We start from the raw sequence: 20,223 nt of genomic DNA, 5'->3' as shown, positions 1-20,223 counted from the left end.
AGAATAATTTTTAAATTTATATTTCAAAATTTCTTATTTTTAAATTACTTTTAAATTATTCCTAACAAAATTTATATAAATCATAAGTCTTAAACATATAGTACAAATATAATATTAATGTGTGAATTAAAAATATAGAAAAATATTGAATTTATTTCAAATGATTTTGTGGTAATAATTAATAAAAGGCTTCAAGAAAGGATTTTCCAATAGGTTATCTTTGGAAAAGAAAAAAAAAATTGAGAGAAAAAAAAATGAAGAGGGTATTTTAGGTATCTTAAAAAAATTTAGGTGGTTTTATAAAGTGATTAGTGGATGTAAACATAATTTTTTTTTATAGAAAATTAATAAAAATCATTTTTTTTTTTACTTTTCAAAATATAGATAAATAACATTAAAATATTTAAGAATTTGTCCAAACCCTAAAAAATTGTATCCCACCTTCAAATCTTATATTTTTTTAACTATTAAAAAACTTGTCTTAAAAGCTTTCAACTTTTAAAGAAAAATGATATGATTTATTGTTGAATTATTAGATTTAATAATTATTTTAAAAGATTTATCATTTCCCAAAATATGGTAATAGTAATAATTAATTTTATCCTTGATAAAAGAGGCTTCAGACATTTGTCTTATAGCCTCAATTGTTGTAAATTTTTAGGTAACATAACAATGAACTTTTTTTAATAGAAAAAATGTTATTTTATAGAGAATTTTTATGGAAAACTTTATTATCTTGTGACAAATCCTTTTATAAAAATAATTTAACATAAAAAAATGTATTTTTTTATGAAAAGAATCATGAAAATTCCAATCAAAATTTAGATGTAATAATTATTCTAAAAAAATGTATTTTTTATAGGAAAAAAAATCACAATAATAATAAAGTCTGAAAATTTAAGGATTGGATTATTGCATACTCCTAATAAGACAAGTTTGAAATTTAAGTAAAGAAGTTTGGGACGGTCTTCTCCTACTCCCATTATATATAAAATTTAATTTAATATTTATTTTCCTATTTTTAATATATATATATATATAATAAAACATTTTTAAAATAAGTTATAAAAAATTATAATATTTTAATTAACATATTTATTTTAATGTAATTAATAAATTTTCAAAATAAAAAGTTAAACGAGGTAGGATGAAGTGAGTATGATAATTTTTCATACCCATCCACCCTGTTTAATTTTTTTAATGGGACATGGATAAGAAATATTTTGAATAAACGGGGTTGGGATGGGATTGACGCATCTCAAATCCTCTCCGATGTCATCCCTACAAAAAAATTTTAGTTTTACAAATCTTTAAAATGGACTATATAAAATGAAAATTTTAAATTTGACAAGTTTTGTTATACAAGATCAGTGATCTTATAATAAAAAAACCATAGAAAATGTTATTATAATCATGAAAAAAAATGAACAATTAAATCAATAGTAACGCTATGATCAAAGTTGATCAAACAAACAGATAATTGAGCAAGAAAAAATCTAATAAGAAAATATTTAAAACAAATTTGTCATGTCATTATGTGTAAGCATCAAACACACCAATGAGTAGATCAGATAAAATAACTCATTTAAAGCAAGCTTTATCATTTTCCAAAACAAAAAAATTATACCTGGAAGATGGTGGGGGAAGCTGGCTTAAGAAAACACTAGTGGAAAGTGTTTTTCCAACACACTTTCTGTCGACCCTGCAGAGAAATGAAACGAAACCCTAAAACAAAACGTCTGGCCTTCTGATTTTTGTTTTTGCTTTTGTTTTCTCGCAGCAAAAATCATTGGCAAATCCACTCTCAAAATCTGCTTTCTCGCAACAAAAATGGAAAATCAGAACTGAGGAAAATGGAGAGGAAAATGGTGTGCTTTATAAAGAGAAGGTGGTGGCGTGAGGGGGGCCCACACAAAATCCCAAAACACCTGTCCTAAATTTTTATCTTCACGCGCCCCCAGCGTGTGGACCAACGCATGGGAGACCCCCCTGGTGCCTTGCTGAGACCACGGATTCCATCTCCCTTTCCAAGTCGTTGAGCCTGTAATCAAAACATGACACCTCAGAAAATGTCAGTCGGACCCACACGTTTCCGAATTTTTTTTAAGAATACGTCGGGTCAGTTTAGTAATTTCCCAATGTGGTACAGGGGATTCTGAAAAATCCAGAAAGGGTCTTGCAGGATCCGAAGTGGGATTTGGGCACATCCTCTGTTTCCTACGTGTAACGTCTCTAAATCCTGCAGTCCTTGTCAGCATTATCAATTAAAACAGTAGGTGTTACTCACAAAAAATAAAAAAGGAATAATGAATATTTTTTTTTTAGGTATGTTATGTCAACCCTCCACCATTTATTTCAAAGTTCACAATATTTATTTTCTAAATTATTGTTTTAATTTAAGTCAAAATTTTAAATTAAATGTATCAAAAAATCAATTTAAGTGGGATTAAATCATATTTATTCATCACCCAAGACTACTAACCTTTTGGGTCAAGTTTGATGTTTATTTTTTGAATTTTCATATTAAGGATGAAAATAAATATTATTTATATTTATTTAGATATAAACAAATTTTAGGGACCTTTTAGACAGTAGAATTAAATATTGATCGAAAAAATTTCTTTAAGTATTAATTTAATAACTATACAGTCATTTCAAATTATATTTATATCTTATAAAATTTAAAGTGTGTTTGGTAGTATTTTTATCTTAAATGTTTTTAATAAAAGTGTTTTCACTATAAATGATTTTAAGAAAATCACTTATCAAATGTTTATTAAAAAAAACACTATAAATAATTTTTAAAATTTTTAAAAATGTTTTCTAAATCTTATTAAAACACCTAATTTTTTTTCTAAAAATACTTTCTTATACTATAAGTGTTTTCTAAAAACATTGTCCAACATACTCAGATAAAAAATGTTATGACCTATTTGAGAATTGTTTTTAAGAACAGTTTTATATTTTTTAGAATAAAAAACATAAAAAATATATTTGATAACTAAAAACTATTTTCTATTTTATGACCTTAATAATATAAAACATGATATTTTCAAATAATATCTTTTAATTTTTGTTTATTATTTTTATTTTTCTAGGGTTGTTTTAAAAAATAATTATATAAACATGTAAAATGATTAAAAATAAAACACTAGATATAAATTTTATTTTTAAAACATTAAAAACAGGTTAAAAATATTTTAAATTTTCAAATAAACTTTTGTTTTATAAAAATTAGATAACAATTTTCATAAACTATTTTTTTATAATTATTTTCGAAAATAGTTACAATCAATATAAGATATAAAACTAAAAGTTGGATTTATATTCTTTAATAATCCTTTTGTATGAGAAACTTGTTGCATGCAAAAAGAATGGTAACAAAATCTTAAAAATATCCTTATTGAACCATCACAAATAAAAAAAAATGTATTTAATTTTATAAAGTGATTAGTGCATGTAAATTATAATTTTGCTTAAGGAAATATTTGTATAGAAAACCAAGTGTTCATAATGACACAAATGATAAGATTTAAAATAACACCATAATTGTAAAAATTATATTAAACCATACCTAAAAAAGAGATATGAAACAATATTTCAAGAAAAAGGGAAAAATTATAAAAGTGGGTATATAGAATTAAAAAGTAAAATTACTATTATTAATTAAGTCAATTAATAGCTTGCTCAAAATTTGCTATATTATTGCAATTCCTTAATATCTTATTTGCTATCTTCTTGGGGTACCTTGATGTGAAATATTGATTTTCTCAAATTACCATTAAATTATTAAATTTTATCAATAAAGTAATTAAATTATATCAATATTTAAGTAATTATATAATCTCATTATAATAATTAAGTTACTATCTTATATTTGTTATAATCTTGAATCTTATAATACTAATTAAGTTATTACCTTATATTTTATATTTTTTAATTTAGTTTTTACCTTGTATTTCAAAGTATGAATTAATTTTTTCTTATCCAAAAAAAAAAAATCACAATTCATCACCAATTTAAATCTCCATTTACATGTATTTTGAATTCATTATTTCCTATAATATTCTAGAATAATATTAAAAGTTAATTTATTTTCTTACTATCACTTATTTTGTTATTTACTTTTCACATTCATTTCTATAATAGTGTAATTAATGCTTAAATTAATAATTTTTTTTGTGAAAAATTTTATACATAAGAAATGTAAACATTGATCACGAATGAAACTACAAAACTTTTGATGAAGTTGATAAATAAATCAATAGCATAAAGAATTTAAAAAAATAAAATAAAATTGATGACCTACTTGGTAGGATAGCAATGAGGCAAGTTTTTTTTTTTTTTTGGCACTTATTTTTAATTGGATGAATTTTAAATTTAAATAAATGGATTAAGGGTGTGTTTAGGATTTTTATTTTTAGAAAAACCTGATATAGAGTTGAGACGGGTTCATGTATTGTCTTGTCCTATCCATCGTCATTATATATAAAATTAATTTCTTTTATTTTTTTTCATATTTTTTTATAATAATATTTGCTTTGTAGGTTGCTCAATGTTTGGGGACCCAAACATTGTATTTTATTATCATACAATAGGCATAACAGGACTAGGAAATTCTTATAAGTAAATAAATAGATGGCTCCATAGCTTATATGAACTTTTGCTTTGATGTTTTTAATCCTTGAATTACACCGGCCATCAATAAAATAAAAGAGAGAGAGAGAGAGAAAAAAAAACTTCCCTAAACATACAAATGAACTTTTTATGTTTACTTCTCCAATGAAATAGATGAAAACTATCGTAAAAACCAAGGATAATTTTTTCTTTTGCCAATTTGAAGAAGTAAATTTAAAATTTTGATTTATGTGATTTATAGCATTACTCTCTTATATTATAACTTTCCATTAAGTATAAGTTATTACAATTGTTTCAATTGCATATTACAAGGAATTCAAACAATTGCTTCAATTGGTACGAGGAAGTATAACTTGTGGAACTTCAATATCTATGAGTTTATTAGTTAAATGACAATTGACACATATGATACATCCAATAGCTTCTCGTGGATTTTCATAACCCTACTGTACAAAAAGGGGATATGCATTGCTGAATCAATTAATTTTTTATATTAAGAAAAAAATCACATATTTTAATTTTTTTTATATTCAATTAAAAATATTGAAAATAAGATGAAAGTTAAGAAAAATTGAAAAATAATTAGTTAAAATTTGAAAGCAAATTGCATTTGGTATTAAGTAAAAACATAAAGAAAGAAATACCATATTTGTTATACAAATTTTTATTTCCTCCTAATTTTTATTGATAGCTTTTTAATTGTGATATCTATGGAAGTATGAGTGCTTGTGTCACATAATTTTATTTAAAATATAATTAGGTATAAATTATTATTTTTTGCTTTTATCCCAAAAAAACTTGTTTAGCTACTTTCATTATTACTTCCAACCATTAAAACCATAAAAAGTCATTAAGTTGAGATTAAAGACTAATGCTAATTGCTTTTATTATTTGCTAAGATTAATGCTAGATTTTTTATTCTTCATGGAGCAAAATCTCCTTAAATGCTCAAAGCAAGCCACATTTGCAATATCTACACTACTTTTTATCCACTTAATTTTACTTCAAAGCCTTTGGCATTATAAAAGTTACCAATTACAATTTAGTTTTTCCTTCCAATTGACTCTTTTATATTTATAGTACCATATACGATGTTGGAAAATGTTTTAGATTCTATTTTTGAATCATTTGGAAAGGCATAGATAGTTTCTTAATAGAAAATATTTTTGTAAGTGAGTTTTCTATTTTATTATAAATGAAATATTTTATGGGATCTTTTTTAGATATATTAGTCCATTGTAAACTTAATTTCTTATATGAAACTTTCTTTTGTAGATTTGAGAGGTGTAAGGTTGTAATCTCCTTCAACAATAGTGAAAGTTCTTCTTTGTCTTCTCCCGTAAATGCAAATTTCAGGTCGAATCACGTAAATGGTTATGTGTATTGTTTTCATTCTCTTATTCTTTTATCCCTATTATTATTCTTTGTTGTGTTTTTTCACAACATAGGATGTGGTTACATGAATATTGTGAAGGTGGTTGCTAACATTGTGGAATGATTTTCTTGGGATTGGGTTCTATTTGACATGTGGTGTGTAGATTTAGTATTAAACTTCATTTTTTTAAAAGGGTAATTAGAGAGACGAGATGGTAGTACTACATGTCATATATTGTGCATTATCTAACTTGGGTGTTGAAATTATTCTTAATTAATTGCTTCTTAAGATTTTGACTATAGTCATTAAAAACAAACATTTTCTCCTCAGCATTTAAACGTTTACCATCGGTAAGTCAATCTTTTCATCGAAATACATGGCATAAAGAAATAAATCCATATTTTTCCATCTACGTAAACTTATAAGATATGTCAAATGAACCATCTAAAAGTTCTAAAATAAAAAATGAATGTGCGATGATGTAGACACTTGTTGCTTATTAATAGACGAGTCACTTAATAATGGAAGTAAAAACACAACTGATCGTTTTCTTAAAGCTCTTTTAGTCTTGAACTTTATATTTTCATCTTCATTTGATGATGATTAACTAAAACTGCTTCAATGATATGAAAGACTCTCTATAAAAACACCTATTAAAAAAAATTAATATTTATGAAATAAAAGCATAATATTATAATAAAATGGTTCATAACAAAAAAAGTAATAAAGTTTTCTTCTTGGGTATGCTAAAAACATCAACAATTATATGGAAGGCATAGTAATAAACAATTATATGAAAATGAGATCAAGAAATCAGTTACATATGTGTGATTCTATCAATGGGCTAAATTCACAAGGATGAGTCAATCACTACCCCCATCTTACAAGGGCCCCCAATAATCAGCAATCATGTGGAAGATAAGGTACAACCTTGCATTTGGACTTGGATTCTAAATAGAGAATAAGATTAGATGCTTTTATTGGGCCCCTTGAAGCCCAATAAACTCCTGTGTTCAACGTGGGTTCCGGCCGGCCCATCCCGTCTATAGATTCGTATATAGCTTGAAATCTCTCTTCTAGGGTTTAGTCTTCTGCGGCAGCCAGCACTAACCATGGTTCTCAAGTATGTTCATTTATTTTTTATTTTTTATTTATTTATTCTTTACATTTCTATACATTTGATATGCTTTATGTGGGTTTCCAGAATATTGTTTTGTTAATATCTGTAAGTCGTATTCTTGTTCAGACATGCTGTTCAATAATCTAGGTTTTTTTCCCCCATAAAACCCTGGTTGGGGGTTATGTATTAGTCTATTTTTGCCTATTGAACCCACTGTTTGGCTGCCGAGAAGATAGGGAAAAGAAAATGAAACGTTTGCATTCTGATTTTTATTGGTTTGGCTTCCAAGCAAAGACGGACAAATTGAAAATCCAAACTCAACTAAGTGAAGTGGGCTCAGTAGATTGCGGGTTGTTTTGTTCTGTAATTAACCCCATTTCGATTTTAATGTATATTGGGTATTGAACCCTCTGTTTGGCCGCTGGGAAAATGGGGGTAAAGAAAAGAAAATGTGTCTTATGGCTCTTGTTGTTTTGGATTTAGAAAATGAAAAACCCAACTCAGGCAAGTCAAATGGTTGCATCAGGCTCAGTTGGTTGGATGGTTGTTTATTTTTAATCAAACCCCATTTTGGACTTGGAAATGTTCACTATAATTAGTTATCAAACCTTTTTGCGGGCTCAGAAAATGGTGGAAAGGAAAAGGAACTGTTTTTTGCATTTGGCATCCTGAAAAATGAAAAACACAACTCAACTATATCAAATGGTTGCATTAAGTTTGGTTGCTTGGAGGGTAGTTTACTACTTTATGAAATAATGAAATTTCTAAGACTGATATTTTCATTTCTTTTGTTAGCAACCAAACAGACAAAAAATTGTTTCTGATGTGGGGGGCCAATAAAAAATTGTTCTTGATGCATCTGAGCCATCTATCCTTCAATGAGCCACTTAACCTTTGCCTTCTTGAGAAATGTACTTTGCCTGTTTGATTACCATAGGTGGTCACTTTTTTTGCCTCTATTTAATCGATGGGCATGCCTGTTTGATTTGTTGTAGCACAAAATTAGTTTTAGTTGGTTTGGTGTGTGATTGCAAAAATTTTTTTAAAAAATGTTGTGTGCTTGTTTTTTCAAATTTCATCCAAAGAAATATTATTTATATAATTAGTTTTGGTTGGGTAGGAGATCCATTTGTACTTTATTGATAAATGTCATTCTAGATTTTCTTGAACGCCAAAGCATCATCATGAGGTTTACAGTTTGCTTGCCTGCCTGTTTAGACTGGATACAATAAGTGGATATCAGTTTGGTTTCCAGCTTCTTGCCGTTGCTTAGTAGGAAGATCCTGGTCTGGTTTATGAGCTTGATGAACTTTGGGTTTGGTTTAGAGGAGGATTAACCACCCAAAGGAATGTTTTAAGGATTTTTTGAAACTAAGATAAACACATTCTCTTTAGGTGCATTTATTATCCCATGAAAATTGCATCATAGGGTTTATTATGTATTACTGATTTGTAAAAACCTTATAGAAGTGCCAATACCCAAAATCTCTATGAGTACCCAAACACACCCTTTTACTTTATAGAAAACATCATAATTACTAATAAGAGCCCTGTAAATTTTAAATGCATTTGCTACCCCGAAGAGGAGTGAGGTGAACCAAAGCTGTAAATTCTTGTTGGTTCAAATTTGACCAAATTTTGACTATATGATGCTCGACGCAACCTAGGTTCCTCTTTGGTAACTGTTTGTTTATCAATAACTTGTAATCCATGTTTGCATCAATTTTTATGATGAGTGTGACTGAATGAGTTCCTTTTAGATGAAAAAGTTTACTTGAATTCTCCTCTATCAGACTATTCCCCATGACTACTAAATTGTTTTTGAGTGTAATGTTGTGCTAGTAATCTAGTATGACTTGACTTTACCAAGAACTTGGAGAGAGAGTGTAAGTGCTACATTATCAAGAACGGGAGTGCAGTATGGATGGCCTGTAGTTTTGGTGAAAAGAACATCTTTGTTCTGTTGATGTTAGCTTGGTATTCTAATATGAACATTATGGTAGACTTAAATTGGAGTACACCCATTTATGCTTAATTTTTATCTCATGTTTTTTTTTTCCCAGCCTTGAGATGTAAGTGGCTAATATTTCAGCACTTCTTGAATTAGTACATAATAGGATCAAATATAATTGCATCAATCATCTAAAAAATCTCTTATATTACTTTAATTTATGGATTTCAGGACTGAACTCTGCCGCTTCAGTGGGGCCAAGATATACCCTGGTAAGGGTATCAGATTTGTTCGGTCTGATTCCCAGGTAAAATGTGATGATATTTTCAATTTGGTTCTGTCAGGGGCATGTATCATTCAAAGCATATCCTACATTCAAACGCTTCCCTGTATTGGCTTAATTTTACTTCAATTACTGTAACTGAATAGCATCTGTTTCATTTATATCAGGTTTTTCTCTTTGCCAATTCTAAATGCAAGAGGTACTTCCACAACCGGCTTAAGCCATCGAAGCTTACATGGACAGCCATGTACAGAAAACAGCACAAGAAGGTAATCAAATTTTAAAATTGTTTGGCTATCAACTCATTTTTTGCCTTTTTATTGTGGGTGAAAGTGCATTTTCACTTCTACCCTATTTGTTTGGGAAGTGGCTAATTCAGTTGATTCTTTTTTCTGCTCTCACTTTCAGGACATTGCAGCAGAAGCTGTTAAGAAGAAGCGCCGCACCGCAAAGAAGCCATACTCAAGGTCCATAGTGGGTGCCACATTGGAGCTTATACAGAAGAGAAGAACCGAGAAACCTGAAGTTCGAGATGCTGCTAGGGAGGCTGCTCTCCGGTGGGTATCAATCTTTGAACTTTCTAAATTTGCTGGGTCTCCCAAATACCTATTGTTAGCACTTAGCAGTGGGCGAAATTTTCCATTCTGAATTGCGTTATTCTGTAACCTGCAGTGAAATTAAAGAGAGGATCAAGAAAACCAAGGATGAAAAGAAAGCCAAGAAGGCTGAGGTAATGGCCAAGACGCAGAAAACTCAGAGCAAGGGTGTGCCTAAAGGGGCTGCACCAAAGGGCCCCAAGCTTGGAGGAGGAGGTGGAAAGCGCTGAAAACCCTCCTTTTGCCTCAATTCCAGACTCATATTTGGCATTATCTGGAGATTTTGTATGAATTGAGATTGATCTAAGGTCTGTGTAGGATCTTTCCCTGTGATGGAATTTGTGTTGAAAGTGGGTTGAGTTTTATATTCTTTTATGGACTTGTGTTCTTGTTTTGCTTCCAACTATGCATTCTATCAGAATGATTACAACTTCAGTTTTGGAGGGATTTTTAGGATGAAATCTTTCCTTTCTTTAATCATATGTTTTGTTTCTAAGGTTTTTGCTGATGAAGAAGGCAAACAGGTAATTTCACATAGGATCTAGGGATGTATAGCAGGGTACTGCTACTCGGGTTACAAAGCAATAGCGGATCTTCATAAGGCTGGATTTTCACGTCTCATGGCGTACAACTCCTTGCTAGGCTTTGGGCCTAGGGCCTTTGTCGGGTTTTCTAGGATTCAGACCCACTTAGGTAGGCCAAGTGGCCCACTTCTTCAGTCTCTTTCCTCGGTAACTGGTGTATTGAAGACATCGGACTTCCGATGGTGCTCACCCCAACATGCTTAGATGAGGCATCTTTGAGCTCAATAATATCACCAACATGTAGACGAATTGGGTTTCTAGCATCATGGATGAAGCTTGATATGCAGGCTATGGGTAGATTTGGTTTCCATGGCATCATTCAATGATCTTTCAAGTTGAACAGAGAAAAAACTTTTACGGGTCTTTTTTTAATCATATAAATAGATTTTAAAATCGTGAAAGACTATTAGGTCAGGAATGGATAATATTTACATGATGAAAAGTGATATGTGTGAAATTCGAACGAGAGAAGAACCGAACATGCGAGATGCTTTTTCATACCTTCAATTATTTAAGTTATGGATTATGGATTAAGGTAGGTACTTTTAGGTTAAGATTTTAAATTCACGCTTAGTATTGGGCATCATGAAAAGGAGTTGGGAGGCAGTTGATTAGGTAGACATCAATTTGGAAGGCATGGCTCCAAAAAGTAAGGATGCTTGGTGAAGTAACAAAAGGCTTATTTCAACCAGTTAATGATGTTTACGTTTACAGAAAGTGGCATCATGCCAGCTTGGGTACATGAGATGGGATTGTAAAATCTTTGAATTTTTTATATTCTCCTCCATCAATTAGATGAAAATGACACAAGTTTTTGAGAAAAAAAAAAAAAAAAAAACAAATTTCCCATTTTCTTTTCAAAATAAAAGCAATGGGTGGTTCAAGTTAACTGGTGGACTAGCGGGGGGAAATAGGGTCCCACTTGAATATGGTGGGGACCACTAGTAGAAATAGCCAGGTGGAAGGAAAGGGGAAAGGGTGAGTAGGATGTAAGCGACAGAACCACTCCAACTGTCTGAGCCAACCATTCACTCCATCATGACGTCTCCACCTCATCTTCCACACGGCGACGTCTGACTCCCTGTCCACTTGTCCTCCAGTCAAAAATGCAAACGGCCGCGTTTTGAATTGTCAATCCTCTATTTTCATCTCCTCCATTGCTTTATGTGATGTCAATTTATAAACGCTTTCTGTAAAGTATAATTATAAAAGTAAGGAAAAAAAAAAAAAAACAAAAAAAATCTTTTGTGTGTGGTTCATCTGGCCAGCAATTTGGGCCGGTCTAATCCGTGTTTGACATGACTTGGACATACGAGTAGATGGATTTGACGTGCATGGCGTTCCGGTCCACCTAATCTGCCCAAATTACCATCCGCTCGAATTGCTAACCTAAGTTTGTCATAAAAATAAAAATAAAAATTAAAACTTATAAATAATTTATATCATTAAAAAAAAAGTGAAATAAGTTTAAAGAAATATATAAAAATAATTTATTAAAATTTTTAATTATATATATATATATATATATATATATATATATATTATTAATTAAAATATACTTTTAATTTTTATAATAATTTAATAAATTATTATTAATATTTACATAAATAAAATAGAATAAATATTGTTCATTAATTTAGCTTTTACGTGCTAAAGCCTCACTGATTTAATATTATTTGATATACAATATCCCAAATTTATTTAAAAAATTAATATTGAACCAAATATTAAAATATGTATTAGGACACTATGATAATGAAGTCTTTTATTAAAAATTTTAATGATTAAATATGTCATTATCTTAATTAAAAATAATTAAAATAGTTTACTATCTTTAGTTTTTATGTGCTTATTATTTTTTTTATTTTTTTTAGAAATATGCTATTATTTTTAATTTAAACTAAATTAATATATATATCTAACATAATTAAAAATTATTACATTAATTTAAAATTATTACATTAACTCTAATTTTCATTCATGAGAAAATACGAGTTTTTTTTTTCATTTTAAAGAATAAGATTTTTGAATTAAATTTTAAAATACAAAATTAACAACCGAATATATTTTTATTTTTTATTGTTAAAAATAAAAAATAAAACTTTCAAACATATATAATTTTTTTAAATTAAATAATGAAAATAGAAGACATAAGTTACTAATTTAACTATGTAAGTAATAATTATATTGAGAAAAAAAAAAGATGTCAAGGAGTTAGTATAATTTGTGATATATAGAATTAAATATTTACTTAATAATACATAATTCTAATTAACATCATATGAAAAATCAAATTATTAATTTAATAAATAGAATGCAAAAAACAATTATAAAGGAATCTTGAATAAACGACAAAAAAAGGTAAAAAGAATGAGGATGAATTGGGTAATGGTCAATTTTTAAGTATTTTGAATTAATTAAAGCTAGTGACAAGAACATGAAATAATAAGCAATTTAAAGTATACGAAGATAAGTAGAGGGAGGAAGAATTGCAAACTTTATTTCATAGTGGTTTGGCTCAAACCTCGAGAAGGCTTCTAGCACATCATATACTCTTTAAACATATTCTTATGAGAATTTAAATTAGGATTTATTGAAAAACATTAAATCATTCAAATTTACGAACAGAATTCAATTTAAAATAAATAAAGGATGATTTTAAAATAATTAAAAACAAAAAATATTTTAATTAATTTAAGTGCACCAACAAAATCAATCTTACAATGGTTTCTGAATTTTCAAAATTTTTTAACATGGTCAAGTCTTTGTTAAATACGATTGTCCTTTGATTGGGATTGAATTAACCTTAATATCTTGAAAACACAAAAATAACTAATTTGATTGGACCATTAATACTATTAACCTAATTTTGTTATCATCAAAACTTGATTAAAAATTTTTTTGGACAAAATAATTCAAAAAAAAAGAAAAGAAAGGCTTTCTAAGGTGAGAAGAGGTTGTTTCAAAGAGTTGACACATTGGAGTAAAAAGCTCAACAAAAAAATCTAGTTGAACTACAAAATCATATCTTTGTGTTTGAATAATGGTCAACATGTAAGTTAGGCGGTGTTTGTTTTTTTTACTTAATTTTAAATAAAACCTTAATGCTTAATAGTATTAAATATTAGGTTGTTTGTTTTTGTAGTGTTTTATTTATATTAAGTATTAAAAAGTAAAGAAAAATCAATATGTTATTTTTTTTTATTTAGAAAAAGCTATATTTGTTGGTTTTTTTTATTTAGTAAAAAGTTTATAATAAGTCATGAAAAAATAGAAAAACAAACTACCTAAATTTTGAAAACAAATTGCTTTCAGCAAAAAGCCAAAAAAACAAACACCACCTAACACATGTTCTAATTGAAGATACAAAGTGAAACGGGTCTAAAGATAAAAAAGTTTTATAATTTTAGGAATTTATAAATAGTATACCATCACAGTGACCGATATGTGAGTTTTCATGCATTCATATAAAAATAATCATAAAATAAAAATTCTTTAAAAATAATTTAAATTTCATACACTTATCAGCTAAAAGATAATACCTAAAATGGTTAAAAATAGTACTTGAAATGTTAATTATTTTTAAATTATTGTTTGAAATTTGTATTTTATAAATTTGTGTTCCCAAATTAAGGTTTTTTTCATTTGGGTGCATAAAAACACATTTTTCACATTTTATAAATTAAAAAGTAAAATTAAATACTTATCTCTAAAAATATGTTCAAATTCATCAAAGATATTTTAAAAATTAAAAAAAGTGCTTTTGGTAGTTGTTAATATGGTTATGCATCAAAATTTTTGTTTTTAATTTTTGAAGACAAGAAACAAAATTAAATTAACAAACATGTTTAATATTTATCAAAATTAGAAACATAAGTAAAGAATTATTTATCTATCAACTTTTAAGGTAGTAAAAACAAAATTGTATTAAATGGCACGTTAATGACTATAATTCCATTTTACCACTTTATTTATTTTAGTAATAACGTCTTAAAAAATTAGTTTTTTAAAATTGTTTGAAAACCTAAAATGCTTTTAATATTTTTAAATATGTTTTAAAATAATTTTTATATCTAATATTTTATTTACATAATATAAAATAATTAAAAGATATTTTTTAAAAATGTATTATATTTTATTCTTAATATTAAAAAATAGTTTTTAGTTGTCAAAACGTGTTATATATATTTTTTATTCTAAAAAACATAAAATTATTCTAAAATATAGTTCCAAACAACCCATAATATTTTGAAATATTGTTATCGAAATATATTTTATTTTTGTTTTTTGAAATTTATGTTAAAAATCTAAAAATGTGTTATTTAATATGAAATTCCGGGTAAATGAGTTCGACCCGACCCGACCCGTTCCATTTAAATCTAAGAGCCTCCACCCGAAACTGTTTTATTAATCGCAAACGGACATTCCCGGTAGGAGATGAGGTAGATCACCAGTGATTCAGTGCTACAAACACCACGGCTGGGTTATGGACTTCCAATCAATAAGTGCCACATGGCAGAAATTGCGATGCTCAAAAAATGCTTTTTCGTTTTTATGATGTGGCAAACTCCCATTGGCTGAAATATGAGGGAATGCTGATAGCTGCCGCAGCAGATGTAGTGGTTTCTTCCTTCACTGCGGCGGTTAGAAAACTGAAACACCCCCCCCAAATCACACCAACTCCTCCTCTGTTCTCTCTCTTTACTGTCTCTCTCTCTCATTAAACCCTTCACCAACTGCACCGAATCTTCTGTATCCTTCTTCTCTCACGTGTATTCTAGAGAGAGAAAGAGTTGTAGAGTGAGAAACCTATAGTTGAATTGTGAAAAAACAGGGGAATAGCCATGCCTCCAAGTGAAGATCTTGAAAGCAGGGGAGCCAAAAACAGGGGAGGCAGCTACACATCGTCTTCTGTGATTGAAGATTCGGAGACCCAATGGACTTCATGGCTTGTGCCCATGTTTGTTGTGGCCAACGTTGCTGTTTTTGTCGTTGCCATGTATATTAATAATTGCCCCAAGGAGAATTCTAGGGCTCAAGGCAAGTGTGTGGCAGGGTTTCTTGGGAGGTTCTCGTTTCAGCCTCTGAAGGAGAATCCTCTGTTTGGCCCTTCTTCCAAGACGTGAGGAGTAGTTCTTTGATACCCGTCTTTTTGTCTTTGTTGGTTTTATTTTGGGAATTTGGTAATTGGGTTTGTTCTGGAATGGATTCTGGGTGTGTTCGGTTCATGTTTTTTTTTTTTTTGCGTGATTGGAAGTTTTGGGCTGTGTTTTTGGTGATTGGTGAAATGAGTTTTTTTTCTTCCGTAGAATGGTTCTTTGATGCTTGATCTCTCTTTGTGGTTTTTCTAGTTTTTGTTGTGAAAATTTGCGACTTGGCATTGGGCTGACATGAATTTGGAATTCTTCCTTAACTTGATGATTGATTCTTGATACCCATCTCTGAATTTCTGCTTCTTGTCGTTCTTTTTGGTTTTGATTGCATGGTATGAATTTGGTATCATCACCTCAATGGATGATATTGTTTAATACCCATAGTTTCATTTTTCCCCAGTTGGTTCTGTTCCTGTTCTTCTTGATTTTTAGGGTAAGTTGGGATCAATCTGATATGCATTTGAGATTCTTATTCAATTTATTCCCTGTTTTTAAAAATGTAAGTAATTCGTGAACTAGTACTGATCCGGCATGAGTTTTGGGGTTCTTAGTCTCTGACTTTTGTGGGTTCCTGATTGATCAGATGTTTTAACTTTCATTGCTTACTTTCCCTTTTTTTTTTGGAAATTCATTTATGGGATCTCTCTTGGCATGGTTTTTGACTCTTAGTGTGTGGTTTAAAATTTTCTTTCTTTAAAATTAATTTGTTTTTATTAGACCCTCTGATGGGTTTTTGGAGAACATGAGGAACGGGAAGGAAGGTGCTTAAAAAAAGGTCACTTTGAGAATTTTCTTGGAAAGGCCTACATGTTTTGAGGTGGGTTTGGCTTAGTTATTTTTGGTTTCTGTCACAATTATCTATTGGGATCAATCTTCTTTCCTGACTACTACCTCAACAAGTGACCACACTTGGACTTCAATGTTTTTTTTTAAAAGTAGATTAGGTAGAAGCTAGATTGATTTCTCATTACAGTTAGGTTTTGGGTTTGACAATTTCATGAAATATCTCTAATGGACCTGTAAATCAAGTAAAGATCAAGTCTTCTTGGGTGGTGGTTGTAAGTTTTGGATATATTGTATCAAACCTCAGGTAAATGTGATTTGTTGAACATGGTTCACGACTCCCTGTGCCTTATGAATTGGAACTTTTGGTGCTTCACAAAGATAGCCATTTGTGGATGTGAATTATGCAGGAGAAAGAGCTGTGGAAATTTATGTTTTACTTTACGTTACCTGTTTATTGTTTGTTTGTGATGCTTCATCCTGCTGCCTGCAAGGCTTTTGTGAGCAAATGCACACTTTAGTCTTGTTTGATCTCATAGATTGGAAACTGATGTTAAAAAAAATTATAAATTGGTTTAGTTATTACTCTTTGAGCTTTATAAACTCTCTTATCATTAAAGGAGGTTGAACTGAAATTGAGTTTTTATTTTTGAAGATTGGAAAAGTTGGGAGCTCTTGAGTGGAAAAAAGTTGTCAGTAAGCATCAAGGATGGAGGCTTGTCACTTGCATCTGGTTACATGCTGGTGTCATTCATCTGCTTGTAAACATGTTGAGCTTGGTCTTGATTGGTATTCGACTCGAACAGCAATTTGGTTTTGGTATGTGGTTCTCTTGCTTTTAGTGTGTTGTCATTCACCTTAGGCTGATCCGACTCCCTTGCCTCTGGACATTGTTGTCTTCCCATTCCATTTCATTTTCTTTTATTTTTGTTCATTTTCTTTAGAACTCCCATGTTATGAGCCTCATAGCTAATGGCACTTGCTATGGTAACTCTGACATGATCCTCCTAGTTTGAATTTCTTTGTAAGAGTCCTTCTCTGGTTCTTTTTTGTTAGCTATATATTGATTTGGTCTGACTAGGGATATTGTTTTGGCAGTGCGGATAGGAGTAATTTACCTGTTGTCAGGATTTGGAGGGAGTGTTCTTTCGTCTCTATTTATTCAAAATAGCATCTCTGTTGGGGCTTCTGGTGCTCTTTTTGGGCTTTTGGGAGCAATGCTTTCAGAGCTTATTACAAACTGGTCCATGTATACAAACAGGGTGAGCAATCTAGCCCACTGTTGTCTTACCCATCACCCGTTGCTCCTTACCCTTTGAGATAATTAGCCTTGTTTGTTGCTTTTGTAGGCTGCAGCACTACTCACACTCTTGGTCATTGTTGCGGTTAATCTAACCGTTGGGATTCTGCCACGTGTCAATAATTTTGCCCATATTGGTGGGTTCGTGACAGGTTTCTTCCTGGGCTTTATTTTGATGCCTCGACCTCAGTTTGGGTGGATAGAGGGTCGGAACCTTCCAGCTGATGTCCGTGTCAAATCCAAATACAAGGCCTACCAATATGTGTGCTGGCTGGTTTCTCTTGTTCTGCTGATTGCAGGGTGAGTTACATTCTGAACCTTAAAAATGACGTGTCATATTTTGCTTTCAAAATCAATTCTGATGATAGAAAACTAACTTGCAATCGTCTTTTTCTTTGCTTTGAACAGATTTACAGTTGGATTAGTGATGCTGTACAAGGGAAAGAATGGGAGTGAACACTGCCATTGGTGCCACTACCTCAGCTGTGTCCCAACCTCTAGCTGGAAATGCGATGAGACTCAATTTTAGGAGGGGTCCCTCTCTCTCTCTCTCTGTCCCTGTCCCTGTCCCTATCTTTGCTAGTGTGTAAATTGCATAGTGATAGCTTCAGTAGATAGAGCCTAAACCAAGTTTCAAGTTGTTGGCTTGTTTTGATGTATGTATAAGCGGGTGTTGTTACTGTTGTATTTGCTCTTACACAAGATTTCTTATTGAATTCTGTTGAGATGACCAACAAGAATTAGGCTTCACCATCTCATTACTTCTTAATTCCTATTCAGTTGGGAAAAAAAATGTGCTTGCATGATAAAAAATGGCGTCGCCCGGGTTCGAACCGGAGACCTTCAGTGTGTTAGACTGACGTGATAACCAACTACACCACGACACCGCTTTGCTGTGGATCAGCCCAATCAAGTTATGACTCCAAAAGTAGATTTGCATGTCTCTAATGGACAACTCATCCTATCTTCATGAAGCACACACGTTCTTCATTTCCTATCAACCCAGCCCTTCAGCCCTATAAGGTTTCCATATTTCACTCGACAGTAAACTGGTAGTATTGATAGTGAGAATGGTGATTTCTCATGAAATGGGCGGCCAGAAGGCAGTGAAGGTGATGGGAATTTTGATGGTGCTATCATGGGCCCAAACAACAATGGCTGCCATAGACTGCAGTACCGTGACAGCGCTGGTCTCCGCCTGCTCCACCTTCATCACCTACGGTGCCCCAGACCCCATCCCTGGCTCCCCTTGCTGTGATGCAGTGGTGGGCCTCAACAGCATCGCGGACTCCATTGATAACCGGCGATCAGTTTGCCGGTGCTTAATGAGCCTCATTGCTACTTACAATCCTAATGCTACTGCCATAGCTACATTGCCTGGGTTCTGTGGCATCTCTCTCGGCTTCAATCTTGATCCCAATACTGACTGCAACTTGTAACTCTCTCTCTACTCTCCCCCTTTGGTTTTATTTTTTCTTCTCTTCATAATTCCTGGATTGGTTTTATGAGTAGGCCCATGATGGGCTTCCCCTGCTTTTTCTGGCCCAAATAGGTCCATAGCTCCTTGGTTTTGACGTAACATGCTCAAGGAAAATGATTTTCTTTTTTTGGTTTTTATATAAAAAAATATGCAAGAAAATTAAATATAATAAAAATACAAAGTTAAAATAAATAAAGTGCCTTTAAAGTAACATATAACAATAATTTATTAATTTTAAATCTTTTTTTTTACTTTTTTATTTTCTTTTTCTTGCATTTTTTTTCTTAATTTTATTAAAAATCAAATATAATTTTAAAGTTATTACTTGATTAGTATAAAGATAATCTGATCTAGCTAGGCTTTGACATGAACATAATCAAATCAAAGTTCAATAGAAAAGCGGTTTTGATTTAAACACTTTTAATTTATTTCGGTTTTTAAAAATAATTTTTGAAAGAATCAACTATCAAGTGATTATGGTACCGCTAAATAATCCTTTAAAATTTTGAAGTAATTTTTAGATATTTATAAAAATCTAAATTTTTATTAGAAAATGCTTGAAAAATGCTTTTAACAACATCTTATCTATTGACATTTAAAAATCTTAGTAGAATTGTAGATGATGATGCTATTTTTGCAGGGTGGATGGTGCGGCATCTAATGAGTGAAAGGGTGACAGCAGATTGATGGCCAGAGACTCACAATAAGAAAAGCTTGTATCAAGCTGCAGTGGGCAGGAGTTTTAAATTTTTAATAAATAAATCAACTTTTTTTTTTTTTTTGGAAAACCAAAATGATATTTGTAAAATTGAGGATTTGATGATGTTATAAATTTGGGTACCTTGTAGCGCTATAAATTAAAATTAGTGCACTATAAATGCCTCTTCATGCATATACGTCCAATTGATACTAAATACTTTTTTTTTTTTTTTTTTAATCTTTATTTCTATAAAAATGTTT

General features: G+C 30.5%; 3 protein-coding genes and 1 non-coding gene across 5 annotated transcripts; 3 read left to right on the top strand and 1 right to left on the bottom strand.

Annotated features, from left to right (window-relative positions):
* Positions 1-7,058: 7,058 nt before the first annotated feature.
* On the top strand, positions 7,059-10,419 carry LOC117933022 (60S ribosomal protein L24-like). 2 transcript variants are annotated; one of them, XM_034854367.1, is made up of 5 exons: positions 7,059-7,136; positions 9,316-9,391; positions 9,535-9,636; positions 9,776-9,924; positions 10,040-10,419. In XM_034854367.1, exons 1-5 carry the CDS (start codon positions 7,126-7,128, stop codon positions 10,191-10,193), a joined length of 492 nt encoding a protein of 163 aa, XP_034710258.1. In that variant the 5' UTR covers positions 7,059-7,125; the 3' UTR covers positions 10,194-10,419. The 2 variants fall into 2 exon arrangements, with proteins under 2 accessions (XP_034710258.1, XP_034710259.1); XM_034854368.1 differs by lacking the exon at positions 7,059-7,136 and having other exon boundaries at positions 9,305-9,391.
* A 4,816-nt stretch (positions 10,420-15,235) lies between these two features.
* Positions 15,236-18,539, top strand: LOC117932896 (RHOMBOID-like protein 2). Its single transcript, XM_034854203.1, has 5 exons — positions 15,236-15,669; positions 17,139-17,302; positions 17,582-17,745; positions 17,833-18,083; positions 18,192-18,539. Exons 1-5 carry the CDS (start codon positions 15,392-15,394, stop codon positions 18,310-18,312), a joined length of 978 nt encoding a protein of 325 aa, XP_034710094.1. The 5' UTR covers positions 15,236-15,391; the 3' UTR covers positions 18,313-18,539.
* A 57-nt stretch (positions 18,540-18,596) lies between these two features.
* Positions 18,597-18,670, bottom strand: TRNAV-AAC. Its single transcript has one exon. It is a non-coding gene; the product is annotated as a tRNA-Val (tRNA).
* A 168-nt stretch (positions 18,671-18,838) lies between these two features.
* Positions 18,839-20,038, top strand: LOC117932897 (putative non-specific lipid-transfer protein 14). Its single transcript, XM_034854204.1, has 2 exons — positions 18,839-19,218; positions 19,904-20,038. Exons 1-2 carry the CDS (start codon positions 18,854-18,856, stop codon positions 19,929-19,931), a joined length of 393 nt encoding a protein of 130 aa, XP_034710095.1. The 5' UTR covers positions 18,839-18,853; the 3' UTR covers positions 19,932-20,038.
* Positions 20,039-20,223: the final 185 nt, after the last annotated feature.

The sequence above is a fragment of the Vitis riparia genome, chromosome 16 (genome assembly GCF_004353265.1).
Source record: "Vitis riparia cultivar Riparia Gloire de Montpellier isolate 1030 chromosome 16, EGFV_Vit.rip_1.0, whole genome shotgun sequence".
Classification (NCBI taxonomy): domain Eukaryota; kingdom Viridiplantae; phylum Streptophyta; class Magnoliopsida; order Vitales; family Vitaceae; genus Vitis; species Vitis riparia.
This window is presented reverse-complemented; position numbering and strand designations above follow the sequence as displayed.